This window comes from Vidua chalybeata, chromosome 18, assembly GCF_026979565.1.
Source record: "Vidua chalybeata isolate OUT-0048 chromosome 18, bVidCha1 merged haplotype, whole genome shotgun sequence".
NCBI lineage: Eukaryota > Metazoa > Chordata > Aves > Passeriformes > Viduidae > Vidua > Vidua chalybeata.
In genome coordinates, this window is record NC_071547.1 from 3250249 (window position 1) to 3268307 (window position 18059).

The 18059-nt window shown below is 46.9% G+C and overlaps 1 protein-coding gene across 2 annotated transcripts in view; it reads left to right on the plus strand.

The window, feature by feature from the left end:
- Positions 1 to 18059, plus strand: part of SETD1B (SET domain containing 1B, histone lysine methyltransferase) — a 48164-nt gene that overhangs the window by 13890 nt on the left and 16215 nt on the right. For both annotated transcript variants that reach the window (XM_053959361.1, XM_053959362.1), the window contains exon 7: positions 15879 to 16649. In XM_053959361.1, the coding sequence (XP_053815336.1) occupies positions 15879 to 16649 (771 nt within the window). The remainder of the gene's footprint in view (positions 1 to 15878; positions 16650 to 18059) is intronic.

Below are 18059 nucleotides of genomic sequence, written 5' to 3' on the forward strand. Positions count from 1 at the left end.
GACCATGAATTTCCAGAAATGCAGCCAGCCAATGCCCAGGCAGCAGAGATTTGGATGACTGCTGTGGTTTTACATGTGAATTACACCAGCCATGCTAAACCTGTGAAATTAAAATGATAGTGAACTGCTTAAGCTGTGGGTTCGATTCTGCCCTCCCTGACCCACGCACAGCAACAGTGAGAAGCCACAGGGACTTCTGGAGATCTTGTGGAGTTTAAGCTTGTTCAGAAGAGAAAGGCAGCACGTAAACCCGTCAAAAGGTGATTTAAATGTGACACTACAGTGGCCCACTTGCCCCTTTGAGAGCTCAGTGATCTTTTCAGCCACTGAGTCCTGAGGAGGGAGCAGGCTGGGGCAGGACTGCAGCCCTGCATCCTCCTGGAGATGCTGAGGGTCAGTTCCTAAATAACCTGACCAAGGCAGGGATGTCCAGGCTCCCACAGCAGTGGAAGTGCAGGTTGTTATTTTACCTTTTTTTCAGAATTGATGCTGGAAGACCACAGGCAGGGACTGCTTTCTTGTACACTGATTCATTTACCACATGACAACCTGCTGCTCCTACAAAACTTTATATGAAGCAGAGGAGTCTGTTCGTTTTTGCAAAGCTGTATTTCACTTTTGACTTTTTGTATTTGGCTCTGATGTGATTCTTGGAGTGCTTGCAGAGTGGTTAGCAGAGCAGAGAGCTTGACCAGACAAATGTTCAGCAGAGGGAGGAGCAAGAGGTAACAAGCCCAGTGTCAGTTTTTACCGTCACTTTTTCAGAGCAGTGTTGCATAGGATCCACCTGGCATTCCTGATGATACACCCCTCATGCGTGTATGCTTGTTGGGGGAAGGAAACCTGAATGGAAAAACATTTGACTGTTTGTGGTTTGGATTTTTTGGATACCAAACAACTCCAGTAGAGTGAGAGAACGTGTCTCTGGTTGATAACAGAGCTGGAAATGGTGAAATGCTCTGGAGTGTAACTGAAAAATAGAAAGCAGGCTGTGGTTGGGAGGCTGAGTGGTTCTTTTGCTCTCACACCAGGCCAAGGCTTTGAGGCTTTTTCATTTTGCATACCTGATAGAATTGACATTGCCATTCCTTTTTATAAATCACTGTTCCTGACAATACTCTCACCACTTGCTCAGTTTGTTCTGTTTCTCCACCAGTGACTTTCTGTAAATTTTCAGTTCCTGGCAGAACCTGGCTGTGTACACTTGAACTGCTTGTTAATAGGTAGAGCATTGCTTATTTTGTGTTTGTGTAATCTGTAGATGCCCCTGCACTGCAAAGTTAGATCCAAATTACGGTGTTTAACCATAGCACATAACTTACAGTGGAATAATATCTGCAAATCTGAGCTCTGCAGACTATCCACAGTTAGAGAGCCATTGGCCATCTACCTTTTGCTGCTTGCAGAGCTCTTCTATTCTTTACAGCACTCAGGATTTAGCCGTGACGATATTGAATGTTCAGATGTCATAAATGCAGGCTGTGAAGCCTCACACTGAAGTGACACATTTTCCTCACAGTTTCTCCAACCCATTATCATTCCAGTTGCGTTTCGCATCTGATGGCTGTGAAAAGTGACCAAGGGAATGCAGACAAGTTACTGGATGGCGGCGTGTGTTGCAACATGCAGTGACACTGAGAAAACGTGCCAGTGTGTTAGGTAATCAGTAGAAATATTGAGAAAATAATTGCTGTTAACATATTGTGCTGGCAGCCGCCAGAACAGCACTAATTTCTGGGTCTGGTTGTGAAGATGCCGGAGCAGCCGCTGTGTTCTATATGTGTCTGTGTCTGACACAGAGCACTGAGCAGACGAGCTCTTATTCAAATTTCTGCTGGCTGGTGCCTTTCCTGGAGTCCTCTAAATAGATACAGTTCATCAGTAGAATGTTTTCTCCATACTGCATCAATTTTGAGACCCATGACTTTGCCACCCCCATTCTGTTAATTTTAATTTTCAGTTTGGGGTACTTATTTGTACCTAGTGAAGATGGGGCAGAACTCAAAATGAAACTTGTGAGATCGTTAACTCTGTGCATCACATACCTGCCCACGAGGGCTCCTTTGACCCAGACATGTTATTGCTGTCTCAGGATTTATTGTGAAAGTGCAGTGCTTGCTTTTGGAAATGCCCTTTCATCATGACAAAAAGATTGCTCACATTTTGTGCTCCTAGAAATAAAATATTAAAAAAAACAAAGACGAAAGGAAAAAAAAAAGAAGTTAAAAATGTTTTTTTATTTGCATAGTGCTAAAATAAGGTCAGCATCTGCTTTCACACATTTCCAGCAGTGCAGACAGGCCTCATGAAGTGGAAATAGCAAGGCAGCAGATTGAGGTTTCTCATTTCTCTCCAGGCTGGAATAGGTGGAATAGGTTTGCTCCTCTGGCTGCTGCAAGGGTATTTCTCTAGAAGCAGTTTGAGTAGAGGAAGTTGTTGGTGGCTTGGGCTCCGGCAGTGGCTGAGCACGGAGGGCACCGCCTGCGCCGGAACCGAAACTGCCCGGACACGGAGCTGGCAGCAATGCCCGTGCTTGGGAGGCTTTCCTGCAAAGGGGTCAGACAGCTGGAGCTCACCTTGCAGTTTTCCCTCAACTTCGGCACTTTTTGGTGGCGTTTGGAGTTGCTGGCTGCTCCGAAGGGCTGTGTTTGGACTGTGCATTTCTGTGGAGTCGATAACAGTGTGCGAAGTGCAAGTACCACACACCTTTGACCAGCTCACCTGCGTTCTGCCCAATCTCTCTCAGTATCAGGCAGTAAGTCAGGGAGATAGTTAGGAAAAAGGCTCTGAGAATGGTGAGGAGGGGAAGAGGAGGAGAAACAAAGATGGTCTTGCTGAGGTCGAGTCCTTCCTGTCTCACCTTCTTGCCTACACCTTCAAGCATTCAAGGTGGGATGTCCTCAGGCTCGCTGCTGCCCAGATTCCCTGTGCCACTGAGTGCAATGGCACAGAGCCTTAGGAAAAAGAGGGCTGAGCATGGTGTAGGGTGGGTGACATCAAGGACGGATGGGGTTTTGTTTTTCCTGGGCCTTTTTGCTGTTCTGATCAAGGAATCTGATGTCTGCTGCTTTTGTGGGTGACGTGGGGTGGGAGTTGCTCTCTTACATCCAGATTTTTTTCCACAAGAACTGTGCTTGGCAGTGAGCAGACACAGTTTTTTGTTATGTCCAAGCGGCCTGTGTTGCAGGATCAACATGTGTTGCACACACCAGGGAGACATTCCCTGTGGAGCCTGGAGAGGGATTGCTGAAGCAGGCGGCTTTTTTCCACATTTCCCTTTTCCCAAAGGAGCTTGTTATTTCTGGTGCCTTGTGTATCCTAGGCAGAACAAAATATACTTATTTGAGGTGATAGCAGTGTTGTTAGGTGGAAGCAGGAGCTGGTGTGATGTTGGCACGTGGCTCTGGGGACTGTTTCCAGTCCTTGTTGCTAAGCAGTTGCCAAATGTGGCATTTTGGTCGGCAGATGTAGCTGAGAGTTTCCAGTGCAGATAATTGAAATATTGTCTTTGAAGGATGCAGATAAATGTGAGCAATTGTTATCATGGTGCTACAAGCATTTTGCTATTGTCAAGAAAAAGGAATACTTGGAAAATATGAAAATCCTTCATACTGCATGAAATTATTCAAATTGCAGTAATACATAAAGGGCAATCTACCGGTGGAATGTATGCCATGGAGACGTGTGTGAAGGGATTAATTTTGACAAGGGAATCTCAACAAATTTATTTGCTTGTTAATATAGTGTCAGGTGGGATGCACCTCCTAAATTACCTCAGAAAAGTGGTAACAGCAGATGGGTTTGCAAAGCTGAGGTGTGTTCTGGGTCAGTGAGAGGCAGACAGGTGGTGAAGGTTTGGTGGCAAGGGAGCAGTCCAGCAGAGCCCTGATGGAGGATGGTGTCCTGATGCTGGGGTTGCTTTTAAATTCCCTGGGAGCTGGCATTGTGCTGGGGACACCCAGCCTGGCTGCCAGGCACCAGAAGTCAGTTGTGAGCCCTGCTGGGTTGGATGTTCAGGCTTCAGCTTGAGGAAGTCTTGTTGCATGACTTTGTCTTGGGTTGTTGCTGGGGCACACGTGCTGCAGTCAGAGAAGGGTCAGTTTTTGCAGTATTTTTACTATTTTAACTGAGCTCTGGTATCAAGAGCATTGCATGGTGCAATTGTGTTAGAGAGGCACAACTTTAGGATCATGTCCAGTGAAATGTATTGATGGTGGTTGGAGATAAAATGACCACTGTGCAGCTCTGGTGCTTCAAAAGGTGCTGAGGCCAAACGGTGCTAAGTAATAAATGATGAGCCACAAACCACCACAGAAGTTGTTCCTGCAGAACTGCTTAAAAAATAAAAAGATGCCCATGCCTTCCAGCTGAACACCTGAATCAGTGAACAGGGCATGGAATGCGTGAGCACAGAGCTGTGTTTGCCTGCTTTTGTGCCTTCCTCACAACTGTTTCACATAACTCTTTAAATAAGTAACCTGGCTTTTTAAGACTTCATATATAACTTCAAGCTAATGAACCAGTCTAATAGGAATGCTGCTTTAAAAACACCAATAAAGAGCTGTGTGATGGAGAGGGGTTTAGCTGTCGGCTCAAGAATGGGCTGTGGTGATGCTGTGCTGCTGTGAGCTTCTGCAGGGCTTCACTCATCTCTAACATTTTAGCAAAGCTCTTTAAAGCAGGTAGTGAAGAAGTGAGTAAAAGAAGTGTCACCAGCATGGGGAGGCCTAGGAGAGCCTGAGAGCTGGAGTGGTGGGTCTGAGGAGCAGAACATGGATCACCTGGTGCTGGCTCCTGAAGGGCTCTGCCGTGGACACGCTGCCCTTCCACTTGAGCAGTCACCTGTGGAAGAGCTTGATTACAGCTCTGCTGCAAGAGAGAGCAGGAGAGACTTCAGACTGACTCATGAGTAAGCAAGGAAAAGGCACATCTCTACCTTTCCTTGGCTGTCTGTGTTGCTGGGGGTTATTTCCTTTGGGTCTGCAGTGGGTGCCTTGCAGCAGCTGCTCCACAGCTCCCCTGGCTCCCTCCTGACCAGCAGATCAGCAATGCTCAGCTCAGTAGCTGCTGCTGGACCTGTCTTCCACAAACATCTAATCCATTATTCAACCCATCTGCACTCCTGAGCCTGTGCAGTATCCTGTGACAGTGCAGTGCACAGCTGAGTTTTGTTCTAGGTGAAAAGTGTTTTCATGTGTTTGTTTAGACCTCCTGCCTGCTAATTAGGGGACAGTTGGGGAAATCAGCACACTTTACCTCTCCTCTCTTTTTTGCATATTTTATGCCTGCACAAATGGCACTGGGAATGCAGCCCAGCTGGGGGGTATTTCCACTCTGGTGCTTTAGAACACTTGTGGTTTTACAATTTATTTTGCATACAGTGGGGATAGTTTGATAGTAAAAGTTTGGTGTCTTCTTGAAGGCCATGAGAAATGTTATGTCCTGCACAGAGGTTATTTTTGTTAAGGGGTCAGTCAGCAGTTAGCAGCCACAAGGATTTTATCACCCAAAGGGAGTGATAGAGGGAAAAAGTTGCATTTCCCTCATTGAGCAGGTTTTGAAAAAGGACAACTTGGAGGTATTTCTTGCTCTTTGTCTTAGAAAAAGATTTTTATTGTTTTAATTAATGTTACATTCCTCAATTGATGAGCCTGAATCTGTCCTCTCTAACTTTATGCACTTAGTTAAATCTGAGTACAGCAAGAGAAGAAAAATCTAAGGAGGAGATTAAGCAGTGAAAAAATCAAGCTGCCTCCTGAGAGAAGAGAAGAGAAATGTTACCAAAGGGGAACAGTTTCTTGCTGGTCTCACCCTTACTTTTAGAGAAGAACATCTACTCAACTGCTGGAAATAGGCTCCTCAGAGTGAAGCATCTCCTGTGGTCCAGCTGGGTTTTAATGCATCTCCTGCTTTGCTGGGAAGGACTTGTTAGGTTTGTGTTGTAATGCTCAGAAAATGAGGAGCTGCTAAGCTCATTAGGGTGCCACTCATGGCTTGTGGTCACTGCTGTGAAGGACTCACAGCCAGGGAGGGTTTGTGTCTCCTGAGCCTCCCATTCCCTGGGGCCACTCCAGGCTGTGTCCCGGCAGACCCAGAGCACTTGTGCCACCTCCAGTGGGGGCTTCATCCAAAGTGGGTAAATGTCTTTTGTCAGTCAAGATCGTGTGCGCTGGCTGAACCATCTTCTCCGCAGCAATTTTTCTGGGAATTCAGAAATGCAGCAGATGTCCTAGTTTCCTGTCTGGGGTGATGGTGGTGACTGTCTCCAGAACAGAGAGCCACAGGTTTCCTTGTTTGAAACCATACCATGCAGCCACCATGACTGCAGTTAGGATGATAACAAGGCCCTAAAGACCTTATTAACAGTGTTCCCTCTTTCATGCATATTTCTTTTCAAATAGCTGATGCTGGGCTAGAACAGAGCTGCTGGAAGGAGAGCGGTGTGGAGGGCAGGGAGTGAGCAGGAGAGCCTTAAAGGATGAGACTTTTGCCCATTATCCTTCAAGACCCAAAATTCCTTCATTTCTGCCCTCCCTTCTGAGGAGACTCAGTGTTGTACAGGTTTTGTGTTGGGGACATCCAGGTCTCACAAATGAAACCACTGTTGGTACTAACACTGAAATGTAGATAGCACTGAACAGGACATTGAAAATGCTGCCATAACTGTGATAGCCACGTGATTTCAGATACTCAAGGGTACAGTAGAACTCTGTAAAAGGGGAAGAGTATCAAACTGGCCTAGTTGTGTTGATTAGAACTGTTTAAATACAGCATGTGTACAACCTTTTCTTCAACATGCTGCTATCAGCTGGGGAGCTAGACTGTTTTCCATGCTTATCTCCTTTCTTATCACCCTCTTGGTAGCAAGATCTGAATTCATGGTTGCATTTGACCTAAGGTTTAAGTATGAGGGTGAGGTCAGGGGCTGGCATGTGAGCTCCTGCCTGGCACTGAACTGTGAGAGATCTGTGTACTCTGCTCATGCATATATTGGAGGGTGGTTTTTTTTTTTTTTTTTTTTACTTATAGGTGGACTCTGAGCTAATGTTGCCAGTTCCCTTTATCTTTGATTGCAAAGTACCTTCTTTAGAAATATGGGTGCATTTCTGCACACCAGTGTGAAGACAGCGTTACAGAATCATTTGGGAATTGAGTTCTCTGTGTACAGTGTGATTTCTTCTGAATTCATTGCTTTTCTTTGCATCTTTAGAGAAGGGGATGCTGCCTCAAGCTCTGCATCTTTTGTATGTGGACAGACCTTAGAATAAAATAATAGCTGAGGTGCCAGAAAATGACAGAGGAGCCCATTGCAAGTGTACCAGTGCCTTTCTGTTTTTCAGAGAGACTGTTGGATTTGGCTGGTTAGTTCCCAGAACTCTGCATCACTGAACCTGGTGTCTGAAAAGGGCTTTACCTGGCTAAAGCCAGTCAGGCTGTATGAAAGTCTTTGGGAAAAGCAGAGAACATTCCCTGACTAATTTATCTGTAGGGGGTATTTTCTTGCCACTCTACCATCCTTTTATGCATGACTTAGCTTCCCAGCCACTAAAGCCTTTGAAGTTAGATTGCAAATAGCTCTTCAGCTATCCCTTCCCCCCATCTAAAATAGGGAAACCAGAACAACCATTGCTGTGGAAAGAGCCTGCCTTGTTACATGGCTTCCCAATGTTAACACCCATCTCTTTTCCTCCTTCCTTTTCCCTACCTCCTCCTCCCCCCATAAAGAAACCCTTTTTTTTTTCCCTTAATAAGATCTACTTAAGACTTGAGGGAAAAGGCCATGGTTCCATGAGATGGTAAATCCAATTTTAGGGTGTTTCATATGTGATGAAAAACACTGTGGCCACATGACGCTGGCCCTGAATTGGCACACATTCGCCCTGCCACTTCGGATTTGTCCACATAATGCAGGAGGGGCAACTGTGCGGGCCAGCCTCGCGTGGGGGCACTCACAGGCTGCCCAGGCCTCCCTGGGCTGGGCTGGGGGCCAAGGACTCCCCATCTCATACTCTCACTGTATTTTGTGACCTGCCCAGTTGGGTGTTCGTGTCGGTGTCTGCTCAGATCTGTGCAGTCTGGGTGTCTGGAAGTTTCCAATGTCAGCATTGCTGAATGTGGACCCCAGGGATGTTATGTTGGCTTCTCCCTGCAGACATCAGAGAGTCTCTAGTGCATGGGGAGCCCAGAGGTAATGTCTGGCTGCTCCAAATATCCCTTCTTCAATGATCTTGCTGACAGGAGCAGTGTAACTACATCATATGCCATGAGGTTTGCAGTTTGGAGCCTCCTCCTCTTGGGAGGGAGAAAGACCTGAATTAAGCCATCCTCTTTGTGGATGGCTTACTAACTTACTAACAAACAGAGCAATCCCCTCAACCTAGGTCTCTTTGCTAGTTCATCTCTTCAGGATTTCTGCTGAGGCAGATCTGGCAGTTGTTTTCCCACTGGCTTAATTCCTGGCTCTGAGGATTTCTGTCCTAGGAAGCTCTTGCAGTGGGCTCTTGAAATCCACAGTGAAAACTGGACTGTGGTGCTGTCTTGCCAAGAGAATGGATTTTTGAAAGTACTGAATGATGGATGATTGAGTGTTCTCCCCTCGGGATCATATTCCTCAAGTTGCCTTTTTTCTGGATCAGTAAAGATCTGTTTACCTCAGACAATACCACACAGGCTTCCCATTTCTTTTTTCTTGCTTCGTTTAGAATTGTCTGTCCTTCCCTGCACCACTTGCTGAATGAAAGAAGTTCTTAGCCTTGTGGAAATGCCTAGCAGCTGCCTGGGTGGGTTTCTTACTCCAGGATCTATTTCAACTTCTGGAAGGGAGAATCCATGCATCATTTCCTACAGCCACTGGAGATCCTATGTACAGTCAAGTAAAAACAGCTTGAACCGCTCCTGTTCAATCACTGCATTAATTTTCTCCTATTTTTGGTGGGGATTTGTGTGGATCATTTCATGCCCTGTGTCACATCAGGGGCTTTGCTTTGGGAAATACTGATTTAAGCTACTGCTAAGTTCCTTTCCGTGGAGATGTTGATGTTGTTCCACTGTCCTGCAGGGAGACAGGATAATCCCCTCTGGAGTCTGAAACAGGGCCTCCAAGTGTCAAGCCCCATTTCAGCTGCTCAGTGCATGTGAAGGCCTGCAGGAAGTGTGGTGTGGATTTGCATGAGGCTGGATTGCTCTTTGGCACTGCTGTCCATCCTACAGGAGTCATTTTAGCTTGTTTTGTCGTCTTGATTCACTAGATTTTCTGATGATGGCATGGATTGTTGGGCAGCTGTCCAGCTCTCCTGCTGTCTTTAAAACATAAGTCAAATTTCTTCTGTTCCTGGTGTCAGGAAATACTGGAAGTGAGTGAGGAGACCTTTTCCCTTTGTAAGCATTAGCCCCATGTGCCTTCTCCTCAAAAGCCCTTCCTGCCCTACACTGACAGCCCAGTTGAGCTGTCATCCTCATCCTTCCCTGCATCTTTCCAAATCCCCATTTGTGGTGTCTCCCCATGTGCAGGATGGTCTAATTAGGGACCAGCACCTGATGGAGCACATTGTGAGACACAGGCAAGCACGTGGGGTTTCCTCATCCCTGTGCCCCTCTTCTGGGACCAGCAGGGTCTTCCAGGGAATTCTCCCTCTATCCTTCTGTGGTTTGAGATACCAACTCAAAGTTCCCTCTTGGCCTTAGGAAGGAAAGTAAGTGGTGTAAATTGGGCTGGTGTTTGCATTGCTGTTTGTTTACGAGTACTTGGATATTATTGTCACTTGTTTTACTTGTTGGGCAGCCCTGTAGGTGTGGGGAGCATTGCCTGTGCCAAAGAAGTGCTGCAAGTAAGTACCAGACCAAAAGCAAACCTGAGCCAACACAGTGTGTGTGTTAGGTGGGATATTGTCGTCACAGAGAGCTTGAATTCTCCTTTTCAGGTAGTGAGAGGTACTTTGGCAGTTGGTACTAGAGAAACCAAAACATCCAAGGAGTGTCTCTCCTTCTGTGAGAAATCCCTGTTCTGTTAGGGCCTTTTTGGGGCACCTTTCTGTGGGACACAGCATTGAGTCCATCACTCTGATCTGTGTGTTTGCAGCCTTTTTTATGAAGTGCTATATAAATATATAACTATATAAAAACCTTGCAGTCTTCTTTTGTAGACATAGAATCACATGTTGCTGGAGATATTTTATAATCACTGATTTGTAATATGTAAATATTTCCATTTGCCAATTACTGAGATGGGCATTTTATTACAGTGCAAACACCAGCAAGTTGTTCCAATTAGAAGCTGCTGTGGTTGCCCTTGTGGGCTCTGACTGCAGCAGGAGGACAGGAGCTCTCTCAGCTGCCCAGAGGAGGTTGAAAGACCTGACTAACCCATGGGGGAGGAGGCAGCAACCTGATTCCAGCTTCAGTCCAGGCAGCAGTGGTGGTGGGCTGGCCACCACGAGCCACCACAGGCACTCGGGACAGCACAGTGACCTGACCAGGTTGGAAAGCTGACCCAGGAAAGTGCAGGCAGCAGTTTGCTCTGTGTTTTTGCTGCTGGACTGCTGGCAAACCACCTGCAGTGGCTCTGCCCTCCTGTACTCCGTGTCTGCCAGCGAAGCACCGCCCTTGAGTGTGTTCTACCCGAGGCAGGGCTGTAATTATGGTTAGCAAAGTAAAAATACTTGTGTGCATTGTAAATGAGGTGCCGAGTGAGTCTGCCTTGTTCACGCCTGACACGGGGAGGTGTGAATGCTCAGCAAGGTCCCTCTGCCATGTCATCGTGGTCTCCCAGCAAGACAAGAGGGCAGTTCAGAGTTCAGAGCCACGGCTCCTCCTTGTATGCTTTGCCTAGAAAAGGGAACCTGCAAGCTAAAAGCAGATTAAAAATGAACAAAGCAATACTCTCTGGAGCCCTCGCTGGGATTGCAAATTTTGGGCTACAAGAGGTATTTGGTATTTACTCTGTTAGCAGAGTGAATGGTGGGATTCTCTGGGCCAAACTTGAAAGGAGTTTTTCAGTGAAGTTGTCTTGGAAGAGGAGTTGCAGGTGTCTGGTTGGTGACCTCAGGCTTCATTTTTGTTCTGGATGGTGGCATAAGAAATGTGGCAGGTTTGAAATATCTCATTCTCTTTAAGGTGCTCTGCTTAAGGACTCTGGGAAGAGAATTATGTGTTAGAGGACTTGAACTAGTTTCACCCAGGGATCATGGCTGTTTCCCTTGTCAAACACAGAGCACAGGCAGTGAGGAGTCTGGTGTGAGCCCAGTGTGGGGAGGCAGCTGGAGTTAGGGTATAGGAGGTCAGAGGGACCCTGGAGTCTGTTCTTGAGTCTGTTAGTGACCCTCTTCAGTCAGTTGTCCTCTCCTCCTCACCTCTGAAGGCTTTTCTTTCCCTGCTTTTTGGTAAGGATGAAGTGTGAGATAATCACTTGTGAATTTTTTTCAACCCTTGCTTGGACTTAATCCAAAACCAAGTGATGACTTTAACCAGGTTAGGAAAACTTTTTTGTCCAGGAGTCCCTTCTTCTTTAAAGTTCTAGCTTTATTGAAAAACATGAAAGCTAATGCCCTTGTACTGTGCTGAATGCCATCGATCCTGCATTTCATTATTTTGCTGCACCAGAGCTCAGGCAGGTAATGCCAGAGTAGTTGCTATGTTCAGTGGTACAGTTCCCTACCTCAAATATAAGTAACTTGGTACCCAGCAGAATGTTTAAGTGAAATGAGCTGTAAGCTGATGGTGTTCAAAATGTGTTCTGAAATTCTGAGTAAATTCTTTTATCAGATGGCCTTTTAGAAGGAAGTGGAAGTTTCTCTGCCTGTAAGAAAGGTACTGAACATTGTGTACAGTGAAGGTCCCAATCACTGCCACGGTGTCAGTGCTCCCCTGGGTCAGGGGATGGAACAGCCTCCTCACATCTGGAAGCTGCCAGGTCTGCATGCAAATATTAGGATGTAGTTTCTCATCTCTGGAGGTATTAACATTTGCTTGCAAAACGCTGGGTGTGGCTCTGAGGTGGGATCAATACCCTGTAGCCAGTGGCTCTACCCTGTCACTGTTCCAGCTGATGGAGTGGCATCCCAGGATGTTCCCTCACTTAAGAGTCTCTGCACACTCTGCTGGTGTTAAAGGTGGCAATTAACATTTTGGGTGAACAGTGAATGAGGCCATTTATAACCAGTTACGCTGACATGAATCTCTCCCAACAAATTTGCATCATTAAAGAACCTTTGGAAAAATGTGTCATGCGTATAATTAAATACCTGTTTTGCTAACTCTTAATTTAATTAATCCAAAGTAAAGATGGCAGCACAAATTAATTTAGCTGGAAATGGCATTTCTCTCAGTGGGCTAAAGAGAGGTTTTCTGGTGGTATTGTACCAGATGACCTCAGAAACAGACAGGTGAACTCTGGGCCTGATTGACAGTGATGGCCGTGACATTCTCATGGCAGTATGTATGTCATCTATCAGCTCACTTTTTTCTGCTTGTGAGAGCAAAGAGGGAGGCCAGCTAGAAGGCAGTTTCTTTGAGAGGACAGCACAGGTGCTTTTCAGCTCTACCCTGAGAGGTATTTGGTAGCAACCATAGTAAATCCAGGTTCAGACAGGTGAATGAAAAGAAATTCAAATAACAGAAGATCTTTCTATGTCTCCCCTTGCTTTTTCTATCTGTACCTTGATCTCTTTCACTTGATGCCTACATTTTTCCCCCTTAGATATGAGCAGTTACAGGAAAGTCATCCGCTTTAAATATTCGTTACTCTTAACTTTCTTTAAAGAGTTCCTTGTAGATGATCTTTTGGTTTGACCTCTTTCCTAACCTTGTGATTATTTTCCCCCTACCCCCTGTGCCTTTTCTGATCCTTTTCTCCCTGCCATTTAATCTCCTCTCTCCGTATCCATCTTGCCTGGGATAAAACTGGAGCACAGACTGTGTGCACTGTGCAAGTGGAGGTGAGTTGAAGCCCAACACTGTGGTAAGGAGGGAAACTGTTGTTGCTTCCTATAAACTCATCTGAGCAGCAGAAGTGAAAAAAAAAAAAAAAAAGAAAAATCTTTCAAGCTTTCAAACACTGGTTATTGCTTTAGCAATTCTCATTTCAGCTTAAGTAAAAATTAATGCAGGTATGGATGAAGGAAGCTGTGCCCTAAAGCATGGAATCCTGCTAGTCCTGCCACCTCTCTGCAATTTCAGGACTGGCTTTTTCTATGTGATGTTCCCTTCAAGAAGGAAAATTAGCCTCATTTATCAGACAGGACTCCAGTCATTGGTACTGAGGCTGATGAGAGGCTGGTGTGGATGGCAGTGGGCTCTGGGTAATGGGCAGGAGCACACAAATCTTGTGTGGCAGGACAGGCTGGGGGCTGCTAGTGCTCCATGGTGGGAGGCTGGGAGGGCTCTGGGAGGGTGCAAGGTCCTGCAGGAGGGACTGGGGAGAATTTGTGGCTTGACACTGCTCAGTGCTGGTCTCCCTTGAGGCCTCATGAGGTGACTTTTCTCCATATCCCATCAGATGAGATGAATGTGAACTTGAAGCTGATTTTGTCTGTCTTTGGTAGCCTGAACACTCCTGGCTTTCTATCCTGCGCCAACCTTTAGCATCATCCAGCATTTGCAATTGGAGCCAGTGCTTTTAACAGGGCCTTTTGTGTTCACTTACTGAAAACCGGGGTTTGTTTCACAGGAATCTTGTTTACACCTGCCACAGTCGTCCTTTTCGCTCTTCCTCTGCTCCTTTCACTGGAGCTGCAGTGGTTGAAACTGCAGAATGTCCTTTTATTCCCCGGCATCCTCGGCGTGGGACGTGACCACAATAGAGCAGCTGGGGAGAGGATGCAGGGTGTGAGACCCACTGAGAAGTGTGAGCCAGATGTGGGCAGCTCAAGGGCAGGATACAACTGGGCTGTGGAAGGACTTGGTGCAATGGGTTATCACCTCTGCTTCTGTTTTAGCTGTTCATTTTAAGGTTTACAAAACAGCCCTCGGAGTTTTCCCTGCATGCACAGATGCACTAAAGTGACTCTGACTACGGGGATGTCCCCTCTCCGTCTGACCAAGGGGTCGGTAGTCCTTGCTCAGGGTTTGCCAGGTGAATGGTGTCTCCTTGTTGGGCATTTTGGGCACTAAAACTGTGAGTGGCTTTTTGGGGGTGACCCAGGCATTGCGGGAGGCGGTGAGTTCGTGCAGCAGCGGAGGAATGCGGGGAAGCCAGGGCGAGGGGAGGTGCCAGGACTGGAGGATTTGCACAGCTGCTGTTGTAAGCCTCGTGCTCAGCCTGCTCTCTGGTGGTAGCTGCTGTAGCAGAGATGACCTTTGATGAAACGGGAAACATTTGGAGTGATTTGGATAGTTGTGGTTGCTCAGTTTCACACTGTGACAGTTTGTAGCAAAGTCAACTCAGCTGCTCCTGCTTTTGTTTGCATACGCTAGTAAGAAATTCACAGGTTAAAAATCAAATCACAGCGGCTTCAATGTGAAAACTGCCAACAAAGTCTGCTCCTCGGCAGCTCTTCCCAGAACTTCCAGGTTCTCCAGTGTCTGATACTGCTCTTTCCTTTCACACTGGGAAGACTGTTAGGAGAGCAGACAGAAGAGGCACCTGCTGGCATGAAATGTGGAGCAAACAATAAATATCTCTGAGACCTACAGTCAAATTTGGCTGATAACAGCCAGCAGGTTCCAGAACTCTTGCCAGGATTGTGATAGAGAGAGGCACTTGATGGTGATCTCTTCTTGGCTCCCAGGGCAGCGGGAGGGCTCTGGCCAGGAGGAGCATCCCTGCTGTGCCCTGGGCTGGGGAACACTGACATCAGCAATGTGAGACATGTTTGCAGGTTACAGGGACCCTGTCCTGTCTGCTGTCATCACTCTAGTCAGAGATCAGCCCCATTCATGTTTCCTAGATAAACTGTCACCCTGTGGATATGTCTTCCAGCAGTATTTAGTTACTGTATTTCGTATCAGGGATGTAACAGTCATGCATGTGGATTCTTGGTGCTGGAGACACCTTGAGGACTGAAGTGCCTGTAGGACACAGTGTGCAGGTGTGACCATGTGCTGTTGAGGATGGAGGCAGTTCCTGAGACTTTTCTTTTTACAAAACCTAGTCAGGCAGCTCTGAGAATTCAGAGCAAGCTGGCACCCACTGTTTTAATCCAGTTTCCATCCTGTTGGCAGCAGAGGTAGGACATAGTTTCATAATTTTCTACAAATCTGTATTTCTTGTAACTTGTAAAGTATTCATTTTGTCTGAAAACACAAAATAGTCTTGAGATTCATGTCTTTGAATCTCAGCATTTATGACTTTGATGTTTAAAAGCAATTTGACCAGATTTGGGGTTCTTTTTTCCCATGTGAATTGCTGTGGTGTAGTTAAGACAACTTTTAGTAGCAGCAATCATGTGGAGGTATTGTCTTTCCAGAATTAGAGGTTAGGAGTTGACAGCAAATGAGCCAGGGATTATAATTAAACACCAGGATAATTATTTGTGCGTGGAAAAACTAAGGAATAAAAACTCATGGTGTAATGTACCTAGGAGTACTAGATAGAAATAAGAGATAATGTATCTTGCAGTGAAGGATGTTTGGATTGTGTGTATTTCACCAAGCATGGGAGCAATTCCTCCTGCTCCATAGAAGCTGAGGGTTTTGTTCAGTTGATGCTGATGCTCTTTTAGAAAGCTTTTACCTCTCTGATTCCTGAGGTCTGACACAGAAGAGAAAAGCTTCAATAGGCACCAGCTGCACAGTGAGCCCTGTCTTTTCAGAGCATCGCTCGCTTTTCTCCGTTCCCAATTAAAATGTGTGTTAAACTTAGCTTTTGTTTGAAGCAGCCCAGCACTGTGGTATTTAATGTAAAGAGAATGTGCTCGTCACCTTTTCTCTCTCTTTTGTGGCAGGGTCAGCATTCCTCAGGGGAGGACATGGAAATCTCTGACGACGAGACCAACCCTGCGCCCATCACCAGCGCGGAATGTGCCAAAACCATTGTGGTGAACTCCTCCGTCAGCAACACGGCCGTGATGGCCCCGTCCATCCCCCCGCTGCCACCACCGGGATTCCCTCCTCTTCCTCCTCCGCCGCCTCCACAGCCGGGCTTCCCGATGCCCCCGCCGCTGCCCCCGCCGCCGCCACCCACCCACCCGGCTGTCACCGTGCCCCCGCCGCCGCTGCCCGCCCCGCCCGGGGTCCCTCCGCCTCACATCCTGCCCCCGCTCCCCCCGTTCCACCCCGGCATGTTCCCCGTCATGCAGGTGGATATGATCAGTGTCCTGGGCAACCAGTGGGGTGGCATGCCCATGTCCTTCCAGATGCAAACTCAGATGCTGAGCCGCATGATGCAGGCACAGAACACGTACCAGTACCCACCTTTCATGACGGGCCGCATGCAGTTTGTGAATCTTCCTCCCTACCGCCCGTTCTCGATGGGAGCCGCTCTCGCCCGCGGGCAGCAGTGGCCACCTCTGCCCAAGTTTGACCCCTCGGTTCCACCCCCGGGTTATGAGCCGAAGAAGGAAGATCCCCACAAAGCCACGGTGGATGGAGTTCTCCTGGTCATAGTGAAGGAACTAAAGGCCATCATGAAAAGGGACCTGAATCGCAAGATGGTCGAAGTGGTGGCGTTCCGGGCGTTTGATGACTGGTGGGACAAGAAGGAACGTCTGGCAAAAGTGGGTTTTCACATGCTGTGTCCTGGGTCCTGGGGAGAGCTGTTCTTAGTTCTTGTGGCCAGTGTGTGGGGTCAGCGGGGGTCTGGAGCTGACTTTAAAAAACCCAAAACCCTAAATTTTCATGTACAAGAGGAAGCTGAAGTTTAGCTCCGAAAAACTAAAGTCAGATGCAAGAGGAGTATTTGAAACCACCAAGCCTCTGTCTTGTGTTCCCCACTTTGTGCAATGAGATTTGTGGGTATTTCCAGTTCTGCCCCGTCCCCAGTGCATGTACAAAACAGCAATTAACTCAAAAGCTGAACATTGGCCAAATACACCAAGAGTTCCAGGGATTAGTTGAGAAAACAGCTTTGCATGAATCCTCTGATCCTTTTCTCACCCAATTTGAAGTGTACCTCAGCCAGCAAACAGCTCTGTGATCTAATGTGTGGTGAATTTGTCACTACCCAAAAAACCTAACACTACAGAAAGGTTAATGCAAGCCTCAAAATTACCATTGTAGTGAATTACTGTAAAAATAACAAAACAAACCACAACCTGCAGGTAGGTCTGTTTCAGATGTCAGTTTTCAGAGCAGTATCCTCACCACCTGTTTTTGTAAACCATTTGCGTGTTAACTCTGGTGCCTGGGAGAGCTCCTTGGCTTTCTGGAGGGGCTGGTAATGCTGCTGCTTAACAGCTGTTTTGTGACAGTGTAATTTGCTGTGGCTTAGAGCTGGCTGGCATGACACGCAGCAGAATCCCCGTCCCTCTCCTCCTGACTAATGCTCAGAACTTTTCTTCTGCCAGCAAGCGTGTGCTGACAGTCTTGGAGGAGGCCCGTGAGTTTCCAGGGCAATGAAGGAAACAGATCCAGCAAATAGTTGCAAAAACAGCAATTGAAACACTCAAGAAATTGTTTTAAACCAGACATCTGCGGTGAAGAAGCAGAAGCAAGTTGAGGCAGATCTTCAGGCTCTCTTACATCCCAAGTTATGGCTGGATTTGGGGTGTTCTTCCCTCACCTGGGGTTTATAAGCCATTTTGGGAAGGGAAGCTGACTGTACCACAGCAGCTTGCCACAGTCCTTGCCACAGGTTATGTTGGATGTGAGCAGTATAATTGAAAATATGAAATTGCTGCATGGAAAACCACATGTGCTTTCTGTCCAGGAACAGAGATGCCAGAACCATTTCTGCCCCAGGGCATGTGTTACTGTTGTGTGCAGAAAAACCTCATGGATTTCAGAGATTTCTGCCAGGACTGGGCACCCCTGGCATTGTGGTGGGACAGGATTCCTTCTCAGGCACAAATTGCCTGCTTTTACAGAAAACAAAATATGAATATTCAGCTTAAACTGTACCTTCCCATTGCTGATGTCTGTGTGTGTGTGAGGAGGGAGTTACTGGGCTCCTTGGTGGCAGCTGGAGG